Below are 12,575 nucleotides of genomic sequence, written 5' to 3' on the forward strand. Positions count from 1 at the left end.
CCCTGAGAGTGACATCCCTCTTCATAGAGGGAGCAACACTGCCTTTTATCCCTTGATGGCAGTTTTGGAGGGTGGTTTGACGTTTCTCGTAGACCCTCTTTTAATAGACACCCTTAGGTATTATGGGTTGTGCCCTGACCAACTCCCTCCCAATTTTTACCGGGTAGTGAGTTGCGTGAGTTGGTTGAACCAGATGTACGGTTTACAGTTGGATCAGCATGACATAAACCTCATGTATAGTTTATGTGGGAGTAAGAAAACGAATTATTATTTGAAAGTAAGAGATATGAGGGTACGACTGATCTCCTGCCTACCTGACTCAAATAGGAACTCTGCCGGGGAGTTTGTTCGGGTGCGCGGCAATTGGTTTATCGATGAATTTCCTTGCCCCCTCACCAGGCGCGAAGTGGGTTCGTTTCGATCACTGACCTGCTTTCATCTCTTATTTAATTTCATGCATGAACGTACACTTATATCGTATTGTGAACACTTTACTCACTCTGACACTTACTCGTGTGTTTCATCACAGATGGTAGAGTGTTTGTCCCAAACGTTAGAGTCGCACATGTACAAGATCTGAACTTCGTGCTCAGGTCTGAGATTTTTGTCCATTCGGACGGTCAGCTCTGAGCATCCCACCTGATTCTTGGGGTTGATCCCGTGTATTCCACTTGGCAAGCCTTCAGCCAAGCCCTGCTGGTAGATAGCCTACTCTTGTCTTATATCAATGTTCGGCATGCTAATTTCCTCCCCCCGAAGTTTACAGTAGGTGAGGCTCGTGATCAGGGTCCTCGGTATATTTGCTCTGACGAGCTCCAGCTTGTACGGGACGAGTTAGCCGAGCGTGTGTCCCGAGCTCGCCGAGAACGAACTCACGAACAAATTCAGCAAAAAGCCCCCGCTCAGCCGGAAGTCCCATCAACCAAGGAGCCCCAACCTCGGCGTCGAAGAAGCAGTTGCAGAAACTCCCGACCGCCCTGAAACCGATCACGACCAATTAGCAGAGATGGTGACTCGGAAGACGATGACGATTAGCCGTTTCATTCCCGGAGCCAGACCTGCCGCACAGCAGCCACAACAACAGGTTCGAGGCCAAACCCTTCCTCCATCCACAGCCTCCAATCGGCAAAGAAAAAAGCAGCGTACAACTGAACAGACGGTCATCGGCTCGGGTGATGTGCCTTTCAACACCCCTTCCCGGCCATTTGGTGGCATTGTAATCCGCAAACCTACGGCTTAAATTGGGGCGCATGTGGCGTCCTCTTCCCGCGCCGTTCCTGCGTGACAGCCTTCGTTCATGCTGGATGGCAAACTTCTCCCTTCGGACGCAAGTGTGTATGTCTGGCAAAAGGGGGTGGGCGGTGACGTTGCCCAGAGCCTGGCGCGAGGCCTTTTGCTGCCCGAGGATGTGCGTGCCTTCGAGGAGGGCATGGATGAGTCAATGGGAAGGAGGCTGTAGTGGCACACTGTGGCAGTAAGCTTCCATTTTTTTTTTTTTTTTTTTTTTACTAACTTCTATCTTCGGGGGTATGGCACCCATTTCTTATCACTTCATTAGGCCGCGCAGCTGGCGTACATACTTGATAGGCATGTCAATGATCTTACCGAGGACACTGGTTGGGAGAAAGCCCTCAAGGATGTTGCTTAGGTAAATGCCAAGGAAAAAGCTGTGGCCGCTTCGACCGCGGAGAAGAAGGCTGCAGCGGCAGAGAAAGTGAGGGTGGCAGTGGAAAAGAAGTACTCAGAGTTGCAGGTTAAGGCGGGAGAGACTGAGCTTAAGTTGGCGGAAGCTGAGAGTATAAACAGTGCGCGTACCAAGGAGCTGGCCGACTTGAGAGCGACCTTTGAGGCTAGCGAGAGCAAATGGTATAATGAGGGATTTGCTGATGCCGAGAACTCAGCAGAACCCGTCATAGGGGATGCTCGGCTTCGAGGAGGGATGGCTGGCCGCTTTGCAGGCTTTGGGAGTCCCCAAGGATTCCCTACTGAGAAATCCTGGCCAGATTCCATTCCTAGTGCCCGCTCATAGCTTGCAGAACCCTCAAAGGCCCATTGACGAAGAGGAGATGACCAGCCTGAGGGAACTGGTGGAGCAGATAGACTCTCATGTGGAGTTGGAGGCAACTAAAGTGGCCAGCCGCCACTGCTCTGAAGATCAGCCCGACCAGAGCCCACCCCAGACCTTGATGCAACAGCATTTCGCGGAGACCACGCTCGGGAGCAACTTGCAGATTCTGCCTCTTAATTGCTGAAACATGACCTCTTTCTTTAATGAAGCTTTTTTGTTTTTAGTAGACTAGCCTATGTCACCTGGCTGTGGTGGCCGAACAATCGCCCTTTTTTTTTTTTTTTTTCTCTTACGATTAGCACTGAAATGGCCACTAGGTTTTGTGGTCGGGATACTGTTTTAATTCCTAATATGATGATTTAGTTTTGGAATATTTATTGTGTTGTTTGTTGGTTTGCTTCGCACCTATGTTGTAGTGGTCCGGGTAGTTGAATCCTGTTTCGCCGTAAGGCGGGGATATAGAACGAACCGAGAGTCAGGCTTCTCTCCTTAGAGTATAAAGGATTACACCTGCCCGATGATGTAGATCGAACCGAGAAGCAGGTTTCTGTCCTTAGATTAAATTTTTAAATGTTTACACCTGTTCAGCGATGTGGATCGAACCGAGAATCAGGTTTTCGTCCTTAGAGTATAAAGGTTTTCACCTGCTCGGCGATGTAGATCGAACCGAGAAGCAGGTTTCTGTCCTTAGATTAAAATTTTTAAAGGTTTACACCTGTTCGGCGATGTAGATCAAACCGAGAATCAGGTTTCTGTCCTTAGATAGAGTATAAAGGTTTTCACTTGTTCGGCGATGTAGATCGAACCAAGAAGCAGGTTTCTGTCCTTAGATTAAAATTTTTAAAGGTTTACACCTGTTCGGTGATGTAGATCAAATTGAGAATCAGGTTTCTGTCCTTAGATAGAGTATAAAGGTTTTCACCTGCTCGGCGATGTAGATCGAACCGAGAAGCAGGTTTCTGTCCTTAGATAGAGTATAAAGGTTCTTTTATGATCGGCAATTGAAGTCAAACAGAGAATTTGGAAAAGTGTAGCCAGATGAACGCCATTATCATTGTTAGTGAAAATCGTGCAATATTCCATCAACCTTACAATTTACAGTACCGCCTGCTAGTGATAGAACCTCTTAAGATTATGGACGTTCCACGGTCAGGGAAGTAGCCTCTCGTCTAGGTCCTCCAAGTAATACGCTCCTATGCTAGCGACGGCGGTGACCCTGTAAGGCCCTTCCCAAGTCTGTGCCAGCTTCCCAGCGCTTATATCCCACATATTCCCTACGGCTTTCCTGAGAACCAAATCCCCGGCGCCAAACTCCCTTGTTCTTACGTCTCGGCTATATCTCTGGGCCAGCTTTTGCTGATACTCTGCGAGCCTTATAGTCACCACTTCACGAAATTCCTCCAATTTGTCCAAGCGTCCCACCATCATCTCATCGTTTTGGCCGAGATCGAATCCTGCGACTCGAGCACTGCACAGATCCACCTCAGTTGGTATCACAACTTTGGCCCCGTATGTGAGAGAGAACGGGGTCTCCCCGGTGGATCTCCTAAGAGTTGTCCGGTATGCCCACAGGACTTTGGGCAGCTCCTCGACCCAGTTTCCCTTCGCACCCTCCAACCTCTTCTTTAGCCCGTTCACAATAACTTTATTTACCGCCTCGGCCTGGCCATTACCCTGGGGATACGCTGGGGTCGAGTATCAATTCTTGATGCCGAGATCACTGCAAAATTCACGGAACGCATGGCTGTCGAATTATAGCCCGTTGTCTGATATTAGAGAGTTCGGCACCCCGAACCTGGTGATTAAATTCTTCCAAATGAATTTCTTTACATCCACGTCCCGAATATTGGCCATAGCCTCCACCTCCGTCCATTTGGTAAAATAGTCGACAGCCACCAGGACAAACCTTCAATTACCCGTCGCCCAGGGGAATGGGCCGATGATATCCAGCCCCCATTGTGCAAAAGGCCAGGGACTGCTAATCAGGTTCAAATGGCCTGCAGGCTAATGGATTAGGGGTGCATGCTTCTGACACTGTTCACATTTACGTACACACTCGGCTGCGTTCCGTTGCATTTGAGGCCACCAAACACCCTGAGTCATTGCCCAGTGCGCCAGCGAGCGTCCTCCCACATGGCTACCATACACTCCCTCGTGAAGCTTGGCCAAGAGCTCGGCGACCTTTTCTGGGTGTAAGCACAAAAGTTAAGGCCCCCTAAAGGATCTTCGATACAACGTTCGGTTTTCTGATAGCCAATAGTGAGGGGCCATTCTACAGATCTTTCTGCCCTCCTTTTCGTCAGACGGGAATCGGCCCTCGGCCAAGAAGTCCATAATGGGGTCCATCTAGCACGACCCTAGTGCTGTGATCACTGCGATATCGATTCCTGCAGTTCCCGGATCAGTTATTGCCCTGACGCTCGGTTCTGGAACAACCTCAACTCTTATTAGCCGGGGTATCTCTTTGGCCACTGATGACGCTAGCGTGGTAAGGGAGTCGGCGTGTCTATTTTGCATCTGAGCTACTTGGAAAACCTTTACCGTGCTGAAGCTGGATATAGCTCGCTTCACCTGTTCCAAGTATGCCTTCATTCGAAGATCTCGGGCTTCAAAACTGCCCTCGACCTGACCAACCACCAAACGTGAATCTGAATACACCTCTACTACCAGGGCACCTAAACTCGAAACCATCCTCAATTAGGCCAGCAACTCTTCGTATTCCACCTCGTTGTTGGAGGCTCTAAAGCCCAATCTAAATGAGTGCTCTAACCGTATTCCCTCCGGGGTGATTATGACAACCCCCGCGCCGGCTCCCGTGTAGCTCGATGCCCCGTCCACGAACACCTTCCACGGGTGAGACCCCACGTGGCAAACTATCTCCCCCTTCCCTCTTGGCGAGAACTCAGCGACAAAATTCGCAAGGATCTAGCCCTTCACTGAACTTCGGGACCTATACCGTATATCAAAAGAACCTAGCCGAGTTCCCCATTTTGCTATTCGGCCAGTGAAGTCTGACCTTTTCAACAACGACTGTAGGGGATACTCGGTTAAGACATAAACCGTATGAGCCTGAAAGTATTGTGGCAGCTTTCTCGTGGCGTGTATCAGGGCCAGCATAAGCTTCTCTAGGGGTAAGTATCTCGACTCTGCATCAACTAGAGTCTTGCTGATGTAGTACACGAGTTGTTGGATTCCTTGGTCTCTCAATAGCACGGCACTCACGGCATGTTCGGAAACCGCCAGGTACATGAATAGGTCCTCACCTGGTTCTGGTGCCGTAAGCATGGGTGCCCGGGTTAAATAATCCTTCAGATCCATAAAAGCTTTGTCTCACTCTTCGTTCCACTGAAAACCAGTCCATTTCTTTAGAAGTTGGTAGAACGGTCGGCATCGATCTGCGAATTTGGAGATGAACCGATTGAGGGTGGCTAGCATCCCGGTCAATACTTGCACTTCCTTCGGATTGCTCGGTGGTTTCAATCTTTTCACGGCCTCAATTTGGTCGGGATTAACCTTTATTCCTCGCTTAGTGATCAAATACCCTAGGAATTTTTCGGCCCGCACGCCAAAGGCACACTTCTCGGCATTCAGACATAACTTGTGCTGTCAAAGAACCTCGAAAACACCCCGAAGGTCGTTCGTGTGCCGTGCTGTCTGTTTGCTTTTCACCACCATATCGTCAATGTACGCTTCAACCGTGCGCCCTATCATATCTCGAAACATTCTTGTCATCATCTGTTGGTACGTGGCCCCGACATTCTTTAGTCCAAAGGGCATCACCGTGTAGTGATAATTGGCCTCCGGTGAGATAAACGCCGTCTTCTCTTGGTCCTCAGGCGCCAGGGCGATCTGGTGATACCCTTGAAAAGCAACCAGAAAGCTCATCCTCGGATGCCCATACGTGGCATCCACCAATTGGTCGATTTTAGGCACGGGGAATGGGTCTTTTGGACACGCTCGGTTCAAATCTGTGAAGTCCACGCAAACCCTCAATTTGCCGCTCTTCTTCTTTACCACCACGGTATTTGCCAACCAATCCAGGAAGAAGATTTCCCTTATCGCTCCAGCATCCTTCAGCTTTTGGACCTCTGCTTTCACCGCTTCGGTGTGCTTCCAGGCCGATCTCCTCGGCTTCTGCTTCTTAGGGGGGAACGAGGGGTCAACCCTGAGTCTATGGACTATGAACTCGGGGTCCACCCCCGGCACCTCATATGGACTCCATACGAACACGTCTATGTTCTGTATGAAGAGTAACAACATTTCTACCTTCTCCTGCTCATCCATGCCTCCCCTTACTTGGAACCACTTGTCGGCATCTAGAAGTACCCTTACTTTCGTCATCTCCTCGACACCTCTACCCCCCATTTCTCCTCGGTCATTCTGTAATTGCTATAACAGACCCCCCTGCGGCGGCCCCTTCTGCCGGTCATACTCTACCTGATCGGTTCCCTCCTTCCCTTGGTTAACCATGGTAATTAAGCATTGTCTTGCCGTCTGCTGGCTTCCCTTCACCACAGCAACACCATGCTTGGTAGGAAATTTTACCTTCACATGTAGTGTGGATGGCACGGACCCTATTGCATGAATCCATGGTCTGCTGAGTATCGCTGTGTACGGGGAGAAGGAAGTCACCACTATAAACGTCACCACCACCTCCTTGCCCTCCATATTCACGGGCATAGATATTTGCCCCTTGGGTATTACAATTTTCCCATCAAACTCGACCAAAGGCGTGCTGTACTTAGAAAGGTCCCCACTCTTCAACCCAAGCCCCCGGTATAGGTCTGGATACATCACGTCGGCCCCACTTTCCTGGTCTACCATCATTCTTTTTACTAGGAATCCACCTACCCGGGCGGTAACCACCAATGCGTCATCGTGCGGCTGGACCGTTCCCTCTAGGTCATTGTCACCGAAAGCAATAGGCTCCCGGGTAAGCTTCATCTTCTTCCCTGCTGGTGGTGCATCCGAGCTTCCCTCCACTGTGACCACGTTTAGCACCCCCTTTCTTATCACTGAGGTGAGACTTCTTGGTGGAGTGTGGATAACTTCAATTATCCCGAGCGGGGGTGGAAGGGGGTTTCCCCTCTTAGCAGCTCCCTGCCCTGTCCCTCGGTCCTCCGTGTCTAGTACAAACTCCTTTAAGTACCCTGCCTTGGCCAGCTGCCCGAGATGGTCTTTTAAGACCCGGCATTGCTCGGTTGTATGTCCCTTGTCTTTATGATAGGTGCAGTACAAGTTCTGATTTCTTTTGGAGGGGTCACCGCCCATTCTGTTCGGCCACCTGAAATACGGCTCGTGTTTAATCCTTTCCACGATCTTGTGCATCAGCTCTTTGAACGTCATGTTTACCTCCCCTACTTGCGCCTCTGGTTCTTGAATTCTCAAATTCCCCTGGATCCTCGGCTGAAAGGCACTTGACCAAGGATGACTCATTATCGGCGCCTTGCCTTTGCTCTGCATCCGGTCATCTTCTAGCCGTTTATATTCTTCTATATGCCTCATCAACTGCCTCATATCCTCGGGAGGCTTCTTAGTCAGTGACTCCCTTAGCCCGGATTCCTCGGGCAGCCCCATCCTAAACGTGCCTACAGCAGTCTTTTCGTTCCCCCCACCGATCTCGTTGTAGAGCTCTCAGTATCGGCTGGCATAACTACGGAGGGTTTCCCCTATCCTCATTTTCATGGACAGCAAAGCGTCTACTGGTTGGGGCACCCGGCTGCAAGTTACAAACCAGACGCCGAACTCCTGTATAAGCTCGGCAAAATTATGGACAGAACCCTTCCGTAGCCCGTTGAACCATCTCAAAGCGGTGGGACCAAGACTCGAGGGAAAAACTTTGCACATCAGTGCATCATTGTGGGAGTGCAGGGATATCATTTGGATATAGTGACTGACGTGCTCTACTGGGTCCGTTTTCCCATCATAGGAGTCGAAAGGAGGGCGGGTGAATCTGTTCAGCATTGGGGCCCTCTCGATGTCAGCCGAGAATGGGGACCGGGCAGCTCTTCGTAGCGCGCGACTCATCGCATCCATGGCCACATTATGGGGCCGTTTTTCTTCTGGGGAATCTGAACCTCGGTCGGCGTACTCCTGCGATCTTGAGCGGTCTCGGTGTTGATAAGATTCCCTCGAATGAGCCCGTTCCCTACGCCGACGGGATTCTCGGGAATGGGAGCGTTCGCGGCGGTTATGAGACCCAGATTGGCTTGACCCAGCTTGGCGACGATCTCCCCCGGTATTGGCTCTTCTTTCTCGGTCGTCTTCATCCTTTCTTTAATGCTTGTTCTCCGCCTCCAACTCCAGGTCTCTTACTTTCTTGCGCAACCGTTCAAGCTCTTCATCTCTCTTATCGAGTTGTCAGTCCCTCGAGGTGTTCGAAATCGTTCGTTGCGTTTGGTACGACCCCTCCTCGAGGCCGGACTGCTCTTCTTGTTCACGGTCCCTATCTTCACGTCTCTTCTGTCTTCTTTCTTGCCAAGAAGATCCCCGAGAAGATCCAGCTGACCTGCTTTCGGCGTCGCTCCCAGAGCGTCTCCCAGACATCTCCCTCCCCGGGGTTGAGTCTCAGCAAGACTACGGCTTAGTAGGAGATTCCCACAGACGGCGCCAATTGTGCGAACCGAAAATGGAGCTGATGGGTTTGGGCTCTTTCGGACTCACAACTTACTTGTATGGTGGGTTTGGGTTTCCTACATTGGGTTGTCCTCGGCGTGAAAACTCAATGAGATCACTTTTCTCTTCTCTATTGCCTTAACCACCTTTCTGCTACCTTCCCTTTCTTCCTCTATCTTTTTGCTCTTGCGTAAATTTTTCCAACCCCCTCTCCTCCCCAAGCTTCTCATATTTATAGTTCTAAATTAGTGGTGAGGTTATGATTACTTTCTGGTTAGTGCAGCGAGCGGTCCAGTGTTATTGAACATAAATGGATGGTTAGGTGGGAGTGGGAAACGGTGAGTATGGCTTCGGAACTTGGTTCCCACTTCTACAGATATGCTCAGTGGAGGCGCGCCGAAAGGAATAGCCAGGCATGCCCTGCACGTTATGCTCGGTTGCCGTCCGCGACGCTGATCGGTAAGGATTTACCGAGCGTAAGCAGGAGGCGAACCTTGGGCCAGCAGAGAGAGAGAATAGACGTATGGGTCGTATCTTCACATGAGGATAAATGGCCCAAGTGGGACCGGGTACGCGTGCCGTACAGTATAGAGAAACACCTTCTCTCAAAAAGGTAACCCACAATACATTGTCTCCAAAACACTCTGTTGCGCTCTAAGGATTCTCTATCCAATTGGATAACTGGACCCCTCCTACGAATGGCATTATTTTCATGGCCATTGTGAACTCCCATTTCCTCATCATCTATCCAAGCCTTTGAATCACTACTATCACTCCATCCAATTTCTCTATTATTTTGGCTAGGTTCCATAGTGTTACAGGGAATGGGTTTGATAATGGGTTTGGAGATTTTTTTCGTGGTCTTGTATAGCTAGAGATTGAGGTGGGTTCTGATTATGAAATGGAGGAATATGATATTGAGAGGAGCCTTTAAACGGTGAATATGGAAAAAGAAATCTGCTGCTTATACAAGGTGATATGCATGGTGCAGAGCCCCATGAATATTTGTGTGGGAAGTCTGAAGGATAAACAGGTTGTAGTTTCAAAGTACTCAGTTCTTGGGATAAGGGGTAAAGAACTTTGGCTAAGTAACAAAGGCAATTTAAGGGTATGAGAGTGGAGGGCAAAGAAGGGGATTGGTTTGAAGCTTAAAAGTGGAATTATGTGATGTCATCAAAGAACTCAAGTGCAGTGGAAATTAATTACAAGCTAAAGGGAATGATCAGAAGACAAGAGAGGTGAACTTTAAGTAACAGACTATCTCTAGAACTAAGGTATTGAACTTTAGGCTGAAATTGGGGATTTTTCCTTTATGAATAGGAGAATAAGATACTACCAGGTAGATTGTAAAAGGAAACGATATGTAATCAGAGCAAGAATGATTAATTGAGTTACTCCGATCGTAAGAAATTAATTTGAAGGAATAATTGTGTTATGAATCTTATGGCTTGTTTGGAAGTTTAGAGAGGGAGGAGAGTAGAGGGGAGTAGAGGGGAGGGGAGTAGTGGGGAGGAGAGTAGAAGAAAATGATTCCCCTCCACCTTGTTTGGATGTTTTTAAAATTAGTAAAGGGGAAGGGAGTAATTAGCCCTTCCCCTTGTGTAATTTTGTTAATATAATAAGGGTAAATTAGGTAATTTACTTGGTCAATAGTTTATGTACTCTACTCTCCCTCCAAATCTCTCCAATTTGGGGGAATTAAAAATGGGGGGCTAGAGGGAGTTGAAACCCCTCCAAACCCCTCCAAACCCCTCCCCCTCCTTCCTTAAAAAACTTCCAAACAAGGTAATTAGATTACTCTCCCTCCCTCTACTCTACTCCCCCTCCTTTTTTAAATATCCAAACAGACCATTAAGGTTTAGAAACCCTAGGTTAAGCAAACAAGGAAAAGGAGAAATTGAAAAGGGAGAATAAATTGAAAAGGAAAGGCAATAATAGAGACACAGTGTTGTTGAAGGATTGGTATAAGGGTTACAATTGGAAATAAATGAGCCGATTCATTGGGGGAAATGATTGCACCACCTAGTTGTGGTGAGAAGGTTTCGCAATTGTGCTCTCCAGAGGAAGAGAAAAAAAGCAATTAGCTATTATCATCTTTACTCACTATTAGGCTTGGCCACTTAGTTTTATTGATATTATTATTAAAAAAAAAAAAAACCATAGATGTGCTATGTTCTCTTCCTCACCCCAACAAAGCACCCAAAATTATAGAACGATAGAAATCTAACTCAATTTAAATCCTAAATTATTTTTAAAAATGGTTATAAGTGTTAGGAGTAGTGCCTTAAAACCCAATTGTATGACATTGTCTTTTAATAATAAAAGCTGCTTTATTTTTTTAGATTGTTTTTGCTTGAATACGGACATTATATATTATAGTCTATGAAATATATTGTATATGATTAAGGTATGATAATGAGATTCTCATACAGAATATCTAAATCACAAATTCCTTGTAAACTCATAAATCTTAGTTCGTAGTTGGTAATGAAATTGTGCATTTCATTTGCGAAGACTATAACATATCAATTTTGATGANCTCAATAAGCTATTTTCAAACAAACACCTAGGTGACTAGTTTTCGTTGGCTTATAGTGTTTGGAATTAAAGTGAAATCAATGAAAAAGAAAAACGGAAAATTAGAGTAAACTAAGACATGATCACATGAGTTCATCCTATTCCTTAAGAGGATATTTGACCCTTCTTGGTTGTATATGTTAGATTATTTCTTTTACTATATTCTAATTTAGTAACATGTATTATTTAAAGTATAATTTTGTAGGATGTACAAAATAATAATAACTAATTTGAGATATCAATGAATTAAATAATTTTATATTTTATTTTATTTGAGAGAATATATGTTTTCATTTTTTTTTTCCACATATTTTCAAACAAATCAATAAAACATAGTTTAATTGATATGGTTTTTTTTTTTTCAACATGTATATTTGACATTAAGATCTAATCATCCAAATCATTGAAAATTTATTAGTGAATAAATTTTTAAAAAAAAATCATATAAAACATGAAAATGTCAATATTTATCTAAAGCATAAAAAATTAATTTGATAATTGTGTTGTTAACTGTCAAACGTTTAAAACATTAAAAAAATATTCAGTTAAAAATCTATGTCGCAAAAATACTCTACAATTCAAGATCTAGACTTTTTGCAACAAGAGCAAATGGGTTGAATTTGAAACTACCACCAGCTTACAAGTTACACAAAACTATAGCTCTTTCTCATAAGTTAAAGGATAATATCAAATCATATACCTACCACAACTTTCCAATAAAAATTTCCTCTAACAAATCTTGACGGACCCATGATTTGGAACCAGTCTGATACGCAAACTCTCTGTTTAATGTTTATACCTGCCAGTAGAAATCTATATTGTCCAATTGAATCCTATTAAGATAGACAAAAGAGAAATTTCGTGGACATTATAGATGGAAAATTTATTAGAAGACCTGTGTACGTGTTCAAAACCTTATCTATAACATTCTCCACAAACTCTAAGAGGCTGTTTGGTACATAATTTCTAACACATGTTTTCAGTTTTAAACAATATTACATGTATTTCCACACACTTTTCACCCACATGTATTTCAAAAAAACTAAAAACAGTTGTTTAAACACACATACCAAACAAACCCTAAATTTCCCATCGTATAAAAAGTAGAATATTAGATAAAAACTCGTAGGCATACAGTTTTCTAGAACCTAAAAAAGGGGAATGAATCAACACATATGTGATCAAAAGTCTATTTTAGCAGACTCCCATTAAGTTTCTCGCTAGCTTCCTTGAGAGTCCGTACAATTTGGTACGAATAGTACAATAAAAAAGGACTAGTCTTTAGAAATTGGCCTATATATACCCCATTAACCTT

At 45.8% G+C, this 12,575-nt stretch overlaps 1 protein-coding gene across 1 annotated transcript; it reads right to left on the minus strand.

The window, feature by feature from the left end:
• Positions 1–6,457: 6,457 nt before the first annotated feature.
• Positions 6,458–7,645, minus strand: LOC112031552 (uncharacterized). The gene has a single exon (XM_024064240.2). It carries the CDS (start codon positions 7,643–7,645, stop codon positions 6,458–6,460), a length of 1,188 nt encoding a protein of 395 aa, XP_023920008.2.
• Between the last annotated feature and the right edge of the window lie 4,930 nt (positions 7,646–12,575).

Source organism: Quercus suber, unplaced genomic scaffold (genome assembly GCF_002906115.3).
Source record: "Quercus suber isolate HL8 unplaced genomic scaffold, Cork oak 2.0 scaffold_297, whole genome shotgun sequence".
NCBI classification, from domain to species: domain Eukaryota; kingdom Viridiplantae; phylum Streptophyta; class Magnoliopsida; order Fagales; family Fagaceae; genus Quercus; species Quercus suber.

Bases quoted from the DNA above. Each gene is read 5' to 3' on its own strand.
- LOC112031552 (XM_024064240.2), bottom strand. From the start codon at position 7,645: ATGGGGCTGCCCGAGGAATCCGGGCTAAGGGAGTCACTGACTAAGAAG.